At 35.0% G+C, this 18113-nt stretch overlaps 1 protein-coding gene across 1 annotated transcript in view; it reads left to right on the top strand.

The window, feature by feature from the left end:
* Positions 1-13279, top strand: part of Vwc2 (von Willebrand factor C domain containing 2) — a 155448-nt gene extending 142169 nt beyond the window's left edge. The window contains exon 3 of the mRNA XM_046456895.1: positions 12400-13279. Coding sequence (XP_046312851.1) covers positions 12400-12551 — 152 coding nt within the window. The 3' untranslated portion in view covers positions 12552-13279. The remainder of the gene's footprint in view (positions 1-12399) is intronic.
* The last annotated feature ends 4834 nt before the right edge of the window (positions 13280-18113 follow it).

Here is an 18113-nt window from a genome sequence, read left to right as displayed (position 1 = left end):
GAGGCTATCGTAAATGGGGTAGTTTTCCTCATGTCCCTCTCAGAAGATTTGTCACTGATATACAGAAATGCCTTTGATTTATGGCTGTTGATTTCATATTCTGCTACTTTGCTGAATTCATTTACTAGTTCTAGAAGTTTTCTGGTGGAGCTTTTTGGGTTTTCTAGATATAGAATCATATCAGCAGCAAATAGTGCCAATTTGAGTTCTTCTTTTCCTATATGTATCCCTTTAATTTTTTTTTCATCTAATTGCTGTGGCCAGTGTTTCAAGAACTATGTTAAATAGAAGTGGAGAAAGAGGGTATCTCTGTCTTATTCCAGTTTTTAGACGGAATGCCTTCATTTTTTCTCCATTTATAATGATGTTAGCCAGGGGCTTAGCGTAGAATTAAAACCAAGAAATTAATAAATGGGATGGACTCAAACTAAAAAATTTCCTCTCAGCAAAAGAAACAATCTGAGATGAATAAAGTGCCTTCATCTTGGGAGAAAATTTTTGCTTCTCACACATCAATTAAAGCTCTAATCTGTAGGATATATAAAGAACTCAAAAAGCTAAGCACCAAAAAAACAAATAACCCAATCAATAAATGGGCCAAGGACCTGAACAGACAATTCTCAGAAGAGGATATACAATCAATCAACAAATATATGAAAAAAAAATGTTTATTATCTCTAGCAATTAGAGAAATGCAAATCAAAACTACTCTAAGATTTCATCTCACTCTAATCAGAATGGCAGCTATTATGAAGACAAACAACAATAAGTGTTGGTGAGGATGTGGAGAAAAAGGTATACTCATACATTGCTGGTGGGACTGCAAGTTGGTGCAACCAAATGGAAAGCAGTATGGAGATTCCTTGGAAATCTGGGAATGGAACCACTATTTGATCCAGCTATCCCTCTCCTCAGTCTATACCCAAAGGACTTAAAAACAGCATACTACAGGGACACAGCCACAACAATTTTTATAGCAGCACTATTCACAATAGCTAAACTGTGGGACCTACTAAATGCCCTTCAGTAGAGGAATGGATAAAAAAAATGTAGCATATATACACAATGGAATTTTACTCAGCAACAAAAGAGAATAAAATTATGGCTTTTGCAGGTAAATGGGTGGAAGATAATGCTAAGTGAAGTTAGCCAATCCCCAAAAGACAAATGCTGAATGTTTTCTCTGATATAAGGTGACTGATTCATAGTGGGGCAGGGAGGGGGGGTATGGGGTGGGAGGTGAACAGAGGGGGCAGGGGGTTAGCAATGATGGTGGAATGTGATGGACATGTATGAAGACATGAATTAGTGTGAACATACTTTATATACAAAGATATGAAAAATTGTGCTGTATATGTTTAATAAGAATTGTAATGCATTCCACTGTCATTTATTTTAAAAATTAAATCAATTTTACAAAAGGGAAATTGAAATGCAACACCTGTTACTTCCTCTCTATAAATAACAGGTGGGGAATTTCATACTTGGGAGTTAGGGTTCTGCTGAGCAACATGATTTACAGTAAGATAGAGAAAACGTAGCTACTTCAACAGGTATGGGAAGTTCTGTATACTTAATAATTGTTTTTATTCTAATTTCATGGCTCCAAAAGAAAGATTACCAATAATCTAGTTCCTAAAATAAAATGTGCAGCCACCAATGAATGCTGTCCCTGCTGGGCTCCTGAACTGGATGGATTTCTGCTCCATAGCTCTGTCCTTCTGGGATGTGGGGACATCCTCAGTGTTCAGTTCTGGATGGAAGTGAAAGCGATATGACCTCAAGCATGTGCTTGTGTCTTTTCTCATTAACACTCTGTCTTCTGTGATGCACCATTCCTTGTGGTACAAGTCTAAAACATACTGGCAACTTGCTCATCAATACAGCCATTGTAGTTTATTTCAGTGTGTCAATTAATTGTCTAATTCTAAAATTTTAACTCAGTTTTACGTACACTGAGCTCTTGCCCTGTGCTGTAAGCAGTAGTAGACCCTGCAGTGAAACCATGATGTCACTGTGACTTCTGCCCCTAGAGGATGCCAATCAATGGAGGGTTCCAAGGACTGTCACTGTGAAAGGCAGTTTTGTTGGATATACAGGAGCAGCTGAGAAGGATGTCCAAATCCAAATCTCCCAGGAGGTTCCAGCTTGATTTGTCTTCAGTTCAGCACACCTTAAGTTAACACACCTATTCTGGTCTAGATTGTGCTGGTATCTATGGCAACAGTGGGGCATGACAGACTCTCCATTTCAGGGACAGACTGTGGAGGGTCTTAAAGGGATGAAAAGCAGCTTCTTCTTGTCCATGTCCATCCAGATCAAAGCCTGTGTTAACTGTGTGAAGAATTTCAAGTCATTCTGATACCATGTGTGTTTGTCCATTTGTGCTGCTATAATATGACAAAAAGGGAGATTTATGAAAATCAGAAACTTATTACATCACAGTTCTGGAGGCTGTAGAGTCCAAGACCAGGGATTAGCAGTTTCTGCATTTGGAAAGGGCCTGTTACATGATGGCATCTTCTGCTTGTGTCCTCACATTAAGAAAGAGGTAGCGGCAAAGAAGATGAATGCCTCCCTCAAAGCCTCTAATAAGATTGCTATTCTCATCTGTTAGGACTTCTCATGATTTAATTCCTTGTGATCTAATCACATCCAAAAACCTTCTCTCTTAATACTAGTACATTGTTAAGTTTCAACATAGGGATTTTGAGGGGAGACCAGCATTCAAACCAAACCCCTGTGTATCATCACTGTAGTGAGTGGGGTTCACATACTTATGTGATCCAGGTGAACAACCTTCCCAATTGTGAACCCTCTGTCCTAAATTCAGATCAGCACAGAAAACATCATTTTAGCAACATTTATCAAGTGTCCCTTAGGAAAAAAAATATTATATGCTATAATTATTTTGAAATTAGCCATTTTTTTACCCAATGTGTACTTTAATTGTAGCCAAGCCAAATTAATATAATATAATGTAATGTATCAGCAATTATTAGCCATGTGACTTGACAAATGCTTATTTTCTCTAAATGTAATTTTCCATATGTTGAAATTGTTCTGCCTTATATAAATATAAAACATAAATGCATAAATATGAAACAAATTTTATAATTATGGTTAAAATTATTTTTTTTCCTCCATTGCCCTACTTACTAATGAAGTTAAATGTATAGAAGTTCATTTGTCATTGAGTGATTATAGTAGCACAATCTACTTTCATATATCAGTATTCTCTTAGGTAGTTTACCGAGTAATTGGAAGTGATATTTTCCCCAAGATTTTTAGTCATCCACTCTGTCTGAAATTAATACAACTACTTCTGCTTGCATATAGACTTTCTTATTTTCTGCCCCACGTCCACCCCCCAGTACTGGAAATTGAACCCAGGGGCATTCTACCACTGAGATACACCCCTGCCAAGACCTCAGGCCTGGGCTGTTAATTCAGGAACCAGATGGGTAATGAGGGGATGAAGAAAAGACAAACAGACACACATAGAGAAAAAGGTGGGCCAGGTTCAGCAAAGCCTTGGTGAGGCTTACCAGTGCTAGCTCAGCGCGTTTATTATATAGGGTTTGTCATTAAAAGGTTATTTGTTAGAAAGTTTTAATGGAGCAGGCAGTCTGAAGGCAAGGTGAAACTTTCGAGACATGAGATCATCTTGTTATACCCAGAATTCTCTACCCCAGGAGTGGGCATCTGAATCCAAGATTCCAATTGTCAGAGCTGTGCACCTTGGCACATAGCCTCCCCTGGCCAGTGTTACCATAGCAGTTGAGGGCCCCCTGACCTGCACTTTTGCAGAGTTAGCTCCCAGTACAAACGCAACCATGAGGGAATCAGAGACCAGGTTCCTGTCACCACTCTCCACACACCCCTAGTCATTTTTATTTTATTTTTGAGACAGGGACTCACTGAGTTACCTAGGAAGGCTTCAAACATGTGATCCTCCTGCCTTAGCCTCCCAAGAAGCTAGGATTATAGGTATGTGCCACTACAACTGGATCTTTTTTTTTTTTTGATTAGTGTTAGCATGGTACAACTTTCTCTATTTCTTTATTTTAAATTTATGTGTGTATTTAATCCACGAAGTGGTTTTTTTATATTCAACAAATAGTTGTGCACTGTTTTGTGATCTACTCTGAAAAACTCTTTTATTTTACTTGGTGTATTTAGATCATTGACATTCAAAGTGATTATTAATGTAGTTTTGTCAATATCGATCATATTTGTTACAATTTTCTATTCATTACCTTCATTCTTAGTTTCTATTTTTGTCTTCCATTCTATTTCTGCTTTTGCTGTTTTAATTAAAAAAATGGTTCCTTTTTTTTCTATTTCCTTAGCATATCTGTTATCCTTCCTTCTTAAAAAAATTGTAGTGGTTGCCATAAATTTGTTACGTACATTTACAGGGTTATCAGGGATATTATACGATAGCAGGCTAACAGAGAGGTTATATAATGATAAAGGGGTCAGCTCTCCAGAAAGAAAAATACATCTTCAACATGTATTTGTCTCCAATTAGAAAATCAAACTGTATGAGGCAAAATATGACAGAAATACAAAACTAAATAAATGAATCCATCATTATACTTTGGATGCTATAGTACTCCTTTTTCATATCTAGCAGGTAGAAAATTGGAGGACATAGTTGACTTGAAGAGCAACAGCATTCTACTGGATAGTACTACATCCATTGAGTTCTTCATCTAACAATAGCAGAATAAACATTTTTCTCAAGATTGCATGGAACATTCACTAAGAAAGAACAAATTCTGGACCATAAAACACACCACAACATATTTAAAAGAATGAAAATCATATACTATCTACTCTCAGTCTATAATAGTATTAGACTGAAAACAGAAAGATAGTAGAGAAATCCCTAAATACTTGGAGATTTAAGAGCACATTTATAAATAACACATGGATCCAGAAGAAATCTCAAGGAAATTTTAATATTAAAAACTAAATGAAAATGAAAACACTTTATCAGAACTTGTGGTATGAGAGAAAGCAGTGCTCAGGAAATTAATAGCATTAAATGCATATATTAGAAAAGAAGAAATCTAAAATAAATAATCAAAGCTTCTACTTTAGGAAACTAGGAAAAGAAGGTGAAATTAAATTAAATCCAAAATAAGCAGAAGAAAATAAAAGGATAAACTTTCAACAAATGGTGCTGGGATAATTGAATATCCATAAACATACACACACAAAAATCTCAACATAAACCTCATTCCTTATGCAAAAATTGTCTTAAAATGGATCATGGGCTTAAATGTAAACCATAAAACTATAACATTTTTATGAGATAACATAGGAGAAAATCTTTAGGGCATAGAGCTCTTGATGATTTTCTTAGGACAATCAAAGGTGTGACCTATAAAAAAGAAAATTGATATGTTAAAATATAAAACATTTGCTCTGAAAAACTCCCTCTTAAAATGTTAGAAGGCAAGCTAAAAAAAACAGGAGAAAATATTTGCAAGTCATCTGCCTGACAATGGAATAGTACATAGAATATAAAAAGAATATTCCAAATTCAACACTAAAAAAAAATAAAACACCTAAATAAGCCAACTAAAAAACAGGCTCAACACATGAAGAGACCTTTAACAAATGAAGCTTTAAAATGGCAAATATACACATGAGATGATGATAATTACCAGCCAGTAGAGAAATAACAAACTAAAAATGTGAGATATTACTACACATCTATCAGAATGGCTAAGCAAAGCTGGGCATAGTGGCTCATGCTTGTAATCCCAGTGGCTTAGGAGGCTGAGAGAGGAGGATCACAAGTTGAAGGCCAGACTCAGCAATTTAACAATGCCCTAAGCAACTTAGTGAGACCCTGTCTCAAAGTAAAAAACTAAAAGGGTTGAGGATGTGGCTCATTGGTAAAGTGTCCCTGAGTTCAATTTCTAGGACAAAAAATTTAAAAGTATAGTAACAAGGCCAAATGCTGATAAGTATGTGCATAAACTGTATCCCTGGTTGGACTGTAGATTTTAAAGGCTCTCCAGTTTATTAATTTCTTATAAAACTAAACATACAACTACCATACAATCCAGCAATTGCTCGGAGGTATCCCCCTCAGACAGTAAAACTGTTTACACAAAGCCTATACAGGAATCTTTATAGTAGCTTTATTCATAACAAGCTCCAAACTGGAGAAAAGTGTTCTGCTTTATGAGTGGTTAAACTGTGTTATATCCACACCTTGCATTTTAGTCAGCTTTTGTGTCACTGTGCTAAAAGATTTGGTGAGAAAAATTGTAGAGGTTAAAAAGTTTATTTGGGGGCTCATGGTTTCAGTGGTCTGAGTCCCTAGATTGCTGGCTTCATTCTTCAGGGCTTGAGTTGAGGCTGAACATCATGGCAAAAGAGTGTGGTGGAGGGAAGCAGCTCACATGATGATCAGGAAGGAGAGAGAGAGGTCTCCACCTGCTAGATACACATATATATATATCCCATAGCCACACCCCCAATGAACCACTCCCTCCAGCCCCACCCCACCTGCCTCCAGTTACCACTCAGTTAATCTCACTAGGGATTAATTTGCTGATTAGGTTAAGGCTATAAACCAATTATTTCACCTACCAACCTTCTATCATTGTCTCATGTGAGCTTTTGGGGGACACCACATCCAAACCATAACACCTTGGAACATCACTTATAAAGAAAGAATGAACTGTTTATGCCTAACATATAGGTGGATCTCAACAGCATTATGCTGAACTTCAAAAGCCAGTCTTAAAGTCCAAACTACTGCATGAGTTCATTTCTATAATGTTCTTTTAATGGCACAACTGTAGATATGAAAAATACATAAATGGTTCTGTTGGGGAAGGAAGGAAGATACAAACAACTTAAAGGGTGGCATGAGGGAGTACTCTGGTGATGGGACAGTTCTGTGTCTTGATTTTGGTCCTGATAACACAAAATGTGGGAAAATAACGTAGATGTATACCTGTATATCATATCTCATCAGTTTCTCTTTTTATATTGTTCTTATAATTATGGAAGATCTAACTTTGGGGGGAGACTAAAGAGTGCATGAGTTTCCTCTCTACTACCTTTGCAACTTCCTGGTTTGATTTAATTCTACAATTTCAAAATCAAAGCTTTTTCGTGAACTATTTCATAAAATTAACTTTGTGTGTGTCGTATGTTTCTGTGTCACCAAATATTCAGAGGGAGTTGGTTGAAACAGTCTTACAATTTGGTTAATTTACAGGAATTCTGCTTCTAAGAAGAAAACTTTAGAAAATGTCAGTAATTGGAATCTGTTGTGGAATTCTAAATTTATATTAAAATTTTATAACTTATAAAACAATTTATATGGCCTTGATTCAAAAGAATTTATAAAATACAAGAAGAATAACCTCAGCTGTGTCATAAACTAAATATTTGAAGTAGGAAAAAATGGTAAAATGGCAGATATTTTTAATTAAAAATTACCTGAAAAATCCTCTACTTGAGCTGAGGTCGTTTTAGATGAAGACAGCTTACTTCATAAATTCTTTAACAGTTCATTTATTAATCCTTTTTTGTTGCTATAATGAAATATTTGAGACAGGGTACTTCTTTTTTTAAGTAGAGGTTTATTTAGCTTCAGGTATAGAAGTTTAAGGGCATGGCACCAGCACCAGTTTGTCCATGTGAGAACCAAATGATGGATGGCATTGCAATAGTGGGACCCCATGAAAGAGGGAGAAAGATCCATCACATCACCAGACAGGAAGCCAGAAGGTCTATTCAGGATGAGGCTCAGCCTTTTAAACCACTAGCTCTTAGGGGTCTCCCCAGAACAACCTTAATCCCTTCCAAAGACACACCTGCAGTGACTTAAGTTCCTCTTAAGTCATTCTTCATGTTGTCACACTGAGGACCAAGCTTCCAGCACATGAACACTTGGGGCACACACCCAACCACAGTGGTTCACATTTAAATACCATATGTGAAGTACTTGTTACCCCTCCTCTTCCTCACTGACACCGCATGAGACAAAGGCATGTTCACATGTTTTTCCAACATAATCAGCCTGGGCAATTCTATGAGGTTTTAGAAAAAGGGGCTAATGAATCTGGTTAATATTGAACACCTGTGAGAATTTAATTAACCATATCATTGTAAAATTCTTATCAAGAGTTACTCTTTTTTTATTTTTAACATCTGACATTTCAAATGTTTATAGTACCTTTGGGTGCAATCAGCATGGAAGCTGTGACAAGGAAGGTTCAGAATCAGTGTTTCTCCTCATGATTCATTTAGCATGATTTGTCATGAGAGGAATTTATATAAAACTATAATTAAAAGTGTGTGAAATAGAAAGTTTCCTATATGAAACAGAATGTCACTTGTGTTCTGCCTCTAGGTTTGTGTATTTTAATTACTATTTAAACATTTGATATTTTTGTTGGCTTTTTGGTTTTCTTCATGAATATATTTTTCACTAAGTTCCCGCCAATTTGTGTATCTCTTCTTGCCTGAAGCAGATGATTAAAAAAACACACTAAACGTATATGCACTTCATGGATATGTGGGACCAATTTCAAATTGCCCAGCAGTAGAACTCATTTTGAATAATGATAAATGCGCATGTGGGGCCATAAACAATGAGGGTCTCCATTCTAACATGAAATGATCAGCTGGGACAAGTCCTTAAGGAAGAATAAAAGTAAAGTATGTAATTGTTAAGAAGATCCTGCATTTTGAGGAAAAAAAAGTTTCTTATTTTTTAAAAACCAGTTGTCACACTAGGAGAATACATTAGAAATTGATGAAAATATTGACTATACAGGCCAGAGGTGGGAGGTGACAGAGTAGTAATGGGTAGAGTGGACACATGGAAGCAAATGTAACTAACAGTATGTTATTGATAACATGACTATACTGAGAGGAATTGAGTGACTTTATTTATTTTTCCAGTTGGATATTTAACCCAGGAATACTTCGCCACTCCTCTGCATTCCTAGATATTTTTATGTTTCATTTTGAGACAGGGTCTTGCTAAGCTATTTAGAATCTTGCTAAATTGCTGAGGCTGGCCTTGAACTTTGTGATCCTCCTGCCTCAGCCTCCCAAGTGTATGAGTTTACAGGTGTGACTTTTAAACAAAATATATTGTAAGAATTGCAAAGAAAATGTATTCATTATTAATTAATAATAATATTTTGATATAATTTTAAAATTGCTTTATGTGAACCATAGGCTAAAAGTAACTGTAGTATTTGAATATGTGAATATTTAATAATTTTTTTATTTCTTCTTCTTGTGCCTGGCCTTAGAGCTGCAACCTGACAGTGCTTGGGTGGTCCACCCACATCCAGCAGTTCCCAACTCCTTTGTGTTTCATAAGTCCTCATGGGAGGCCAGGGGCGGGACTTCCACCTTAGTCAATGATTTTAATAAAGGAGAATTTCTGTCAAAGGAGTCACACAAGATAGCATGGTGACCTGCTGGTGGTCTCAGCTATACAGCAAGAGCCAGGCTTAAAAAGGAAAGAAAAGAAAAAGAAATATATGTGGAATTAAAACCTATCAGATAAATTAAATAAGTAAAACTGATAAATTTAGTGTTTCATTATAAAAGAAATATATATATATATGTATATACATACATATATATAATCTAAGAAAAATTTTTGAACTATTTATTATGAAATCACAATTTTAAAATTTCTTATGTACATTTCTATCTGTGCCCATCTCTGAAGAGGGCCTGCAAACAGTGTCTGATCAGTACAATGAGTGCATACAATATTCAGGTCTTATGTCTGAATATATTCTCCACTAAAAGGAATCAGGGTCCCTTGGAAAAAGTGCTAATTTTAGATTTAGGAAATATGAGCTAAAATTGTCATGTTGGTTCAGAAATTAAAGATGCTTCTATTGACCAAAGAAGCATGTCAAAAGATACAACAACTGGTTTGAAGTTCTCTAGCCAAATTTTAGGTAATTTGAACACCAAAAAGAACAAAAATTGCAGTTGGTTGCAAAACATTGAAAAATAAAGACCAAAACCCATCAGTGATATTAAAAATAAACTAATAAATCACCAAAAACCTTTAGAAGTGACTACTAACACTGGCATAGAAAAAATAATTCAGAAAAGGATATTTGTTGGAGTTTTCAAAAGCGTATGAGAGGTATATTATTTCATAAGATTCTTTGGCATGAAGTACAAAACATTATTTAGTCCACACTTACTTAACTATTAAGTGGCAGGACCAGGTTTTTAATCCAAATGGATTTAAAATAAAGTAATCCAAATTGATTTAAAACCTGTAAATAATTTAAGGATACAGGTTTCCTGGGCAATTATGGTGTGCCTTCTGTGTGGAAAGCACACTGCGATATATTATGCTGAATTGGAAGCAGATTGTGTCCTCAAACTCTGCAAAGAAAGATGGTAAACAGAAAGAAAAAAGCATTTCAGAGAGCTCAGGCCTACTGTAAAATTCATAGCAGCTCAGGAATTGTGCAGAGACAGTATGACCAAATTAGGAACACTTTCACAAGGTTGTTCCCACCTAAATGACCACTGTGGCACTGTCTTTTATCTCACATAGCAGAGGAAGACTCATTCTACGCCAAGGAAAGTGGTGCTGAAGTGTATGGGTGGCCAGAAGAGGATTGTGTTCAGGGAGTATCAGGACATCATGCCAGGGCAACTGGGTAGGGAGGGGTCTTGAGTTTAAATAGTATTACAGTTTACCAAAATTTATGAATTGGTTGTCTTTAATGTAAATAAAGCTCATCAGATGTCAGCTTGAAAAGACACAAGGCCTAGGCTTGGTCAACCCGGTATCAGCACGCAGTGCAGACAGCTTTCCTCTGGAAGCACAAAACCTGAGCTCAAAAAAGAATGTTGAGTCATTTCCAAATGAATGACTGTAAAGCTTCAAGGTGTCTGAGGGAGAAGAGAAGAGAAGAGATCACAGGCAGAACTTTACCAGCAGTGTCTCCATAGGAGACAAGAAGAAAACAAGTCAAGGGAGGGAGAAAGGGGCCATGTGCACCTATGTGTTTGTCCTAAGCACAGCATTCTGGAGCTAATTTGAAAGATAGCTACAAGAAAGTGTGACTTAGACAGTTTGGAAGTGTAAAAGGGCTGATTTTTACTCTAGCACTTTTTTTGGATTAATTTTAAAATTTTCGCAGATGAATCTTTTTATCTCTTTGATGATTTTACCCATTATAATTAAACATGTTTTGGTTGTGAGCACATCCTCAAAGACTTTAGAAGCAAAGAAATTTGGAGAATGAAATTTTTTTTTAAAAAATTAATTAATTTTTGCACGAGCTCTCATTATTATTTTTTGCATAATAATTCTTAATATACCTTTATACCACAATTTATCATATCTCTGTATATAAGATATGTTGACACCAAATTCACATCTTCATACATGTATTTTGTACAACGATGAGGGTCTTCTTCCACCAACCATCTCACAAATTGTTAAAGTTCTAAGTTGGAGCCTTTGTTAGTGATTACTTATGTTGGAATTTTAGAGAGGGTTTTGGAGGCAGAGCAGTTGTAGGTGTATGAACGATAACATAAAGCCAGTGATTTTTAAAATTAGTTCCAATTCACATTGGAAATTGTTCTAATACTCATTTTCTTCACATATTTGACTTTCTTATAGAGTGAAATGTGGCTGTGACGTCTTTATTGCTTGACAAGGTTATAATCAATGTTAATTGAATTACAGAGATCCTCAGTTCTTATGGAAGATTGTTGAAGATATACCCCTGGAGCATGCTAAGGAGGGGCTTCTCACAGTGTGATCCCCCCAAAACAGCAGCCACATCAACTAAGGAACTTATCAAAGCAAATTTTGGGGCCCCATCCCAATCCTGGGGAGTCAGAAAATCTTGGGTGGGACCTGCAACCAGCATTTGTATAGTCTTCCAGGTGACGAAAAGTCTGATGAAGTTTGAAAACCTGCTCCAGGAGATATGGAAAGTATGATGGATTTATGCTACTTAAAGATGTTTTATTCTTTGAGCTCTGCTAAAAAATGTCAAGAGGAATATGACTGGTTCTCCGAAGGTCTTGGTTAATGAGAATGCTTTTCCTATAATTACTTAGCATGAATTAAATCTATGATTGCAAATATGACAATACATAAGGTCTCAAAATGGAATAGACTGATAATGAAAACCACAGCATTATCACTCATAAAATTTTAAATGCATTGGTTTCATTTCAGATGAAAAAGGGAGAGTAAGTACTTCATTTTACTGAAGTTCTGACTTTCCCACTATCCTTCATAAAAAAGAGTGAATAAAATATATATTATAATGCTAATTACCTAATTATATTGATCATATATTTATGCACACACTTAGTATAAAATGTTCTTCTGCATTTCAGGTCCAAACTGCTTTGCAGAAACTGCTGTCATTCCAGCTGGCAGAGAAGTGAAGACCGACGAGTGCACCATATGTCACTGTACTTATGAGGAAGGAACATGGAGAATTGAGCGGCAGGCCATGTGCACGAGACACGAATGCAGGCAGATGTAGACACTTCACAATATAAAAACTCTCACGTTTTTCTAGACTCTTTTACTGATGTGAACATTCTAGATGACTGGGAAATATCAATCAAAAGGAGAAGACTTTTGATAAGGAATCATGGAAAATAGTTGGTACATTTGCTTTTCTTGGTAACAATTACTGCAAAAGAAGGAGATGGATATATTTCAAAACATCAACAAGAACTTTGGGCATAAAATCCCTCTCTAAATAAATGTGCTATTTTCACAGTAAGTACACTAAAGTACACTATTATATAATAAATGTATTTCTATAATCCCTCTATTAGAGAGCTTATATAAATGTTTTCTATAGATACAGATTAAAAATGCTGTGCTGTCAACGTCCTCACTGTGTACCTGCATATCTTTGTCAGTTCTGATTGCATCACACGGGGATGCTAAGGGTTGCCTGTCCCCCTTCACAGCTTCACACAGACTAGTGCATCCATCCATTAATGGATCATAATAGGACTGGTTTCTATTGAAACCTTGTCCAAATTCTATTTAATTACAGACATCTCTCTGATGTTCATCCCTAGAAGGCACAGACAAATTCACATAAACATAATGCTACCTTCTTATAACAACATATTGCTTTTATCAGTTCATTCTCATTCATTTGGGAAATGCAGGTATAAAAGATTACTAATACACTTTTTCACTTTTTACAGCTCTCCTATGTTGTGGACCATAAATAAACATATACATATATTTCATTTTTGTTATCTTCTCTTCTAAGCATGACTCTATTCCATTCCCTAAAATGAGGAATACAATAGACTGGAAAACTTGTATGATTGTTCCATCAAGCTGAAGCATGCTTCAAAATGGAAGGGTCCTTTGATTACCTGGAGAAAATAGAAGGAAAATCCTGTACAAGTTTGAAATTGAAATGTAAACATGGTACAGATATCTCCATCCTCAGTTCAGTGTGGTCATATTATTAATGGGAATAAAGCATCCATCCTCCATAACAGAGCATCTGCCATTAAGAGCAGAGTGAGAAAGCATTTCTTTTGTTCAATTATGTTGAAAGATATAAAGCTGAAGGTCAAGTGTACTCTAAAATTTCCTGTGTTTAAATATAATCCCATCTTCATTTGGACAGAGAATAAAAGATGCCACTGCACAGTGTTGCTGATCTAACCAGTGTAATTGGAGAATAGTTCCACCATTATGGATCACATCAACACTTGGCTCTTTGATGAAAGAGGTAGTCAGGGTCTTAATAGGTGCAGGATGAAGAAAGCAAAACTGCAATCACTATTTTAAACCTTTAAAGTGCTTTTTCTATAGATTAATGTATTACAAAATTCTGAATTACACAGTGTTTAGTACAAAGGATTATAATTACAAAAGAGGAATAAGGAGTGGTTTCTCACCTTCACATGCTTTTGGTCTCAAGCATAACTGGAATAAAAAATTTGTGTTATTATATTAGGAGTCAAACTAAAGACCATAAAATAGTGATTAGAAAAGCTTACTAAAAGGAGGGTAGAGTACAAAAAAAAAAGAGGAGAGGCGCTCATTATATTAAAAGTTCATTAATTAAAAATAATATTCAGGAAAAATTGGTACATCTGCCATTGGTGAAAAGTTGAAGTATTGTAGACCTTAGTAAATTGAAGCCACCACTAACTGAATCACCAGGACATTTACATAGGCTCATATTGTTTATAAAGAACATCTTGAGTCAAGTGTATTAACATGCACATAAATTTCATGAAAATACTCAGGGGAATTATTAGCTAATTACTCTCAGGTATGATCAGCTTTTTAAAACTTAACTTTTAGTATTAAAGACGATATTAGCTATTCCTCCATTACTCAACAGTAGTTTTTCTGAGACTAGGTTATATAAAGGTACCATTTTGCCAACAAATGACCCTACACCAGTTGGGTAGGTGGGCTATTGAGCAATGTCCCCCAGCAAGCGCATAGCATTTTCTCTTCCCACAAAACACAATGTGGTTACAGCCCCAGTCTACAAAGCCAAGTTTTCCTATTTCCCTTGAGAATACAATCCCTCTCAGAATGGACAGGACAGTGAGCTCTGAAACAATGACAGTGGTAAGAATCTTAAATGCTGGGAGAATTGCAGGAAACCAAGAATTTTGTTGCACAGAGAGTAAATAGAGTTTCATATGGGGAAATTGATTTTCACTCAGTATAAAGTGGTCGGGACACAATTGTCTCAACTACTCCTGGGGGCTGGAGATCAGTGGCTGCTATGGCCCTAAGTATCTCTCTTCCTGTGTCCATTTCAACCCCCTCACTTGTTTCTCCTCATAAGGAACAGTACATACACCAAACATGGCAGAATTTGGATGAATAACACTGCACACACTTAATAATAATGGAATGATCTGCATTGTTGTTGAACAAAAGCTACTCATCTCCTTGCAGATAATTCATGCTGTCACATTTACATAGCTATCTCAGGTAGACATTTGCTTTTTATCCCCTCTGTTCCCACAGAATTCTTTGCTGAGATTTTCACCAATTAAATTGTTCTACTTGATAAGCATGATAACTTCAATAACTACATAATAAAAAGAGGAGTGTATGACCCCAAGTTATATGATTCCAAAATATAATTGTTTGGACATAGAACTAAAAAAGCCTCACAATTCAAGTACAGAAGTTTTTGGAAAGCCATAATTCTCCAAATTTCAATAGTTTTGATCAACAAGTATCTAATAACTCTTAGATTATTTATTCAAATAAAAAAGGAAATTGTGCTTACAAATGTATTATATGAATTTATTTTAAACTTTTAAGCCTATATGAAGCTTCTTATGTAAATTATAGAATAGTTCTGGGATGTTGTCTGATACTTTAGAAGTTTTCAAGTATCTTTCAGCCACAGGACATATTTCCTTTTGGGGTAGATTTTTTTAGTACTTTCATTTGCATTTCACAGAAGTCTTAGATAAAATACTTTCAAAAACATATATGTCATTCTTGGGTGCAAAAAACATTAATCGTGAGCCAAGTCACAGAGGCCCCAGTGATGTTACAGCTGGTACAGATGGAGGGCCGGAGTATTTTTGACTTCAAGTAGTTTATATTCTGTGAGCCTAATTTTCATATGCTTATTCATATACTTTTAATATTTATAATATATCTTTTGTGTAATAAAACATGTTAAGGATGAATTATCATCCATTTTTAAGTTTGTGGCATCGTGAATACAGTATGTTTGAGCAGTGCTTCTATTGACTTTCCCAGAATAATGTTGTATGTACACAATGTTTTGAAGTCTTTAAATTTTCAGAAAATGCACATATTTTCTATTTTTGGTTTTGGGTTCAAGCAGTGAAATGTTTCTTTAATATGTACATTCACTTGAAACATATATGCAGTATTTCAAACAAGCATTGTTGAAAATTAAATCTATTATTTAAATGGACACTCTTTCAACATACAGAAAACAAAATTATAGATATAAAGCATGGGCTACCAATATTAATAATTTATCACATTTTCTTCAATAGGCAAGAAATCAAGTCTACTTAGGTTTGTTTAAAATCAGACTTTTCTCTAACACACACAATGAAGAAAAGTAATCTAAATATCATTCCATCTGAATACTGGGAAGAATCAAAAATACAAACAAGCACCATTGGTGATATATTTTGTGCTTTCTTTGGCCAATATAATTTGTAACCTTAACTTCTTACTGTACCTACTCAGTCCTTATTTTTTTGTCTCACTAGCAGCATCTGTCAATGGCTGATGTTGTAAATAGTTATCCTGAAAGATTATATTTAGAGCGTAATTCATTTATTCTGGTATAAATGCATTTTTACAGCACATAACTTTTTTTACATTCCAGTTGCACTTCCAAAGCTGTAGTTCTCATTGTTCCACAGTGGAAATGAAATAGCCTACTTACTACCAATTCCTCACTCAAAACCAACCTCTTTTTTACTATTTTAGTATTCTAAGCAAAGATCTCATTTTTAATTGAATTCTTTGAGGATTCCGATTGCACACAGAAGTTTACAGCCAAACTCCTCAGTATGGCCAACTAATATCTTCAAAATTAGGCTCAAGTCTACACCAGGAAACAATGCACTACTAGCTGAAGGTCCTGAGTATCCAGACCCTCCTCTGACAACAGTCTATTTCTTTCCCAGATTTTGCTCCATGGATCCTTCTCAACAAGTTAAGATAGTAGCCATTTTTTTCAATGTACAACAATAGTGCCACTGTTTATAATACAGCTTCTGTAGTCTTTAACTGGATTATTACTGTATGTTCCTGTCAACACTAATTTGGTATTTTGTTTTAGTATATGGTTTAAAAATAATATATACTTTGCATTATAGTTATGTGTTTGCTCTATTATTTGTAAATTTAATTTATATTATGAGATATTCAGTTGTCTAAATTTTACCTAGTATCTTTATGTTGAAGGCCTGGTGAATTGAATTCAGTCTGTTAATACATAGGTACTTGCTTAAGACAGATATAACTTCCCAGTATTATTTTTCTTCCCTGTTGTTTTTTGGTTTCTCACTTAACTTGCAGATCTCAAGTAGTCAGTACATAACAAATTCCCCAATGTTGCATTGTAATAGTTTAGAGTGAACTTTGGTAGCCACTGGCCATTTCTGATGAAGTCAGGAAAAAAATTATTGGTTTTGGAGTAAAAGTTCTGGTGCTGAAGAAAATTTTTATATTGAAGAGACATACATATTAATGATAAAAGAAGTCTTGTTTGCAGTTTTGAAATTTACTTGCTTATTTTCAGTTTCTGAAATGCAGATTTATCTTAAATTTTATGATTTTGAAAATTTCTGCATTTTATAATTTTCTATATAACATAAACACTAGGTATATAGGGGACTGATAAAATAAATCAATAAAATGAGTTGTCTATGAAGAAATATGGCAGGTTCCTTAGCCTGTTAGAAAGGTACTCAAAAGTGATGGTTGTCACCACAATGTCAAACTTAACTATGAATTTTTTCAAGCATTGGCTATTATTTTAGCTTTAAAACACACCACACACACACACACGCACACACACACACCAAAAAAACAGAAGAAATTAACTAAGTCCAAATGCCTAATTTTTAAGTGAATAAATCCCATTGACTAGTAAGTGACATTGAAAATCTGGCTGAGAGTATTCACCCAACGTTTTAAAAACATGAAAAATTAAATGAAAACGTGTTCCAAATTTTTGACTCATGGGCTGTTTGTAATCCAAGAAATATATACCTTTCACCCCTACCTGTTATGTTCAGAGAAGTACATAAAGTTCATGGCTGAGCCATTATATAGGCACAGAGTTATCAAGATTAATCAAAGAAAATACCTGATATCATTTGAGTATGTTATGATGCAACCTGATAATTAAAAGGAATATTGCCACCTTAATTTCTAATTCAATTTTCAGTAAGTAGAAATATTTCCCAATTTTATTTAAATTTTCATAATATTTAATGATTAATCTTTCTTATTTTCTCAATTCCTGGAATTTAAATTTTAGGCAGAATTGTTTCCAAGTTAATTTATGAGAATATTCATTTTCTAA

This window comes from Marmota monax, unplaced genomic scaffold, assembly GCF_021218885.2.
Source record: "Marmota monax isolate L192 unplaced genomic scaffold, Marmota_monax_Labrador192_F-V1.1 WCK01_AAM20220418_F8-fsc00412, whole genome shotgun sequence".
Lineage (NCBI taxonomy): Eukaryota > Metazoa > Chordata > Mammalia > Rodentia > Sciuridae > Marmota > Marmota monax.
The sequence above is the reverse complement of the archived record's forward strand: the minus strand, read 5'-3'. Positions and strand labels throughout refer to the sequence as shown.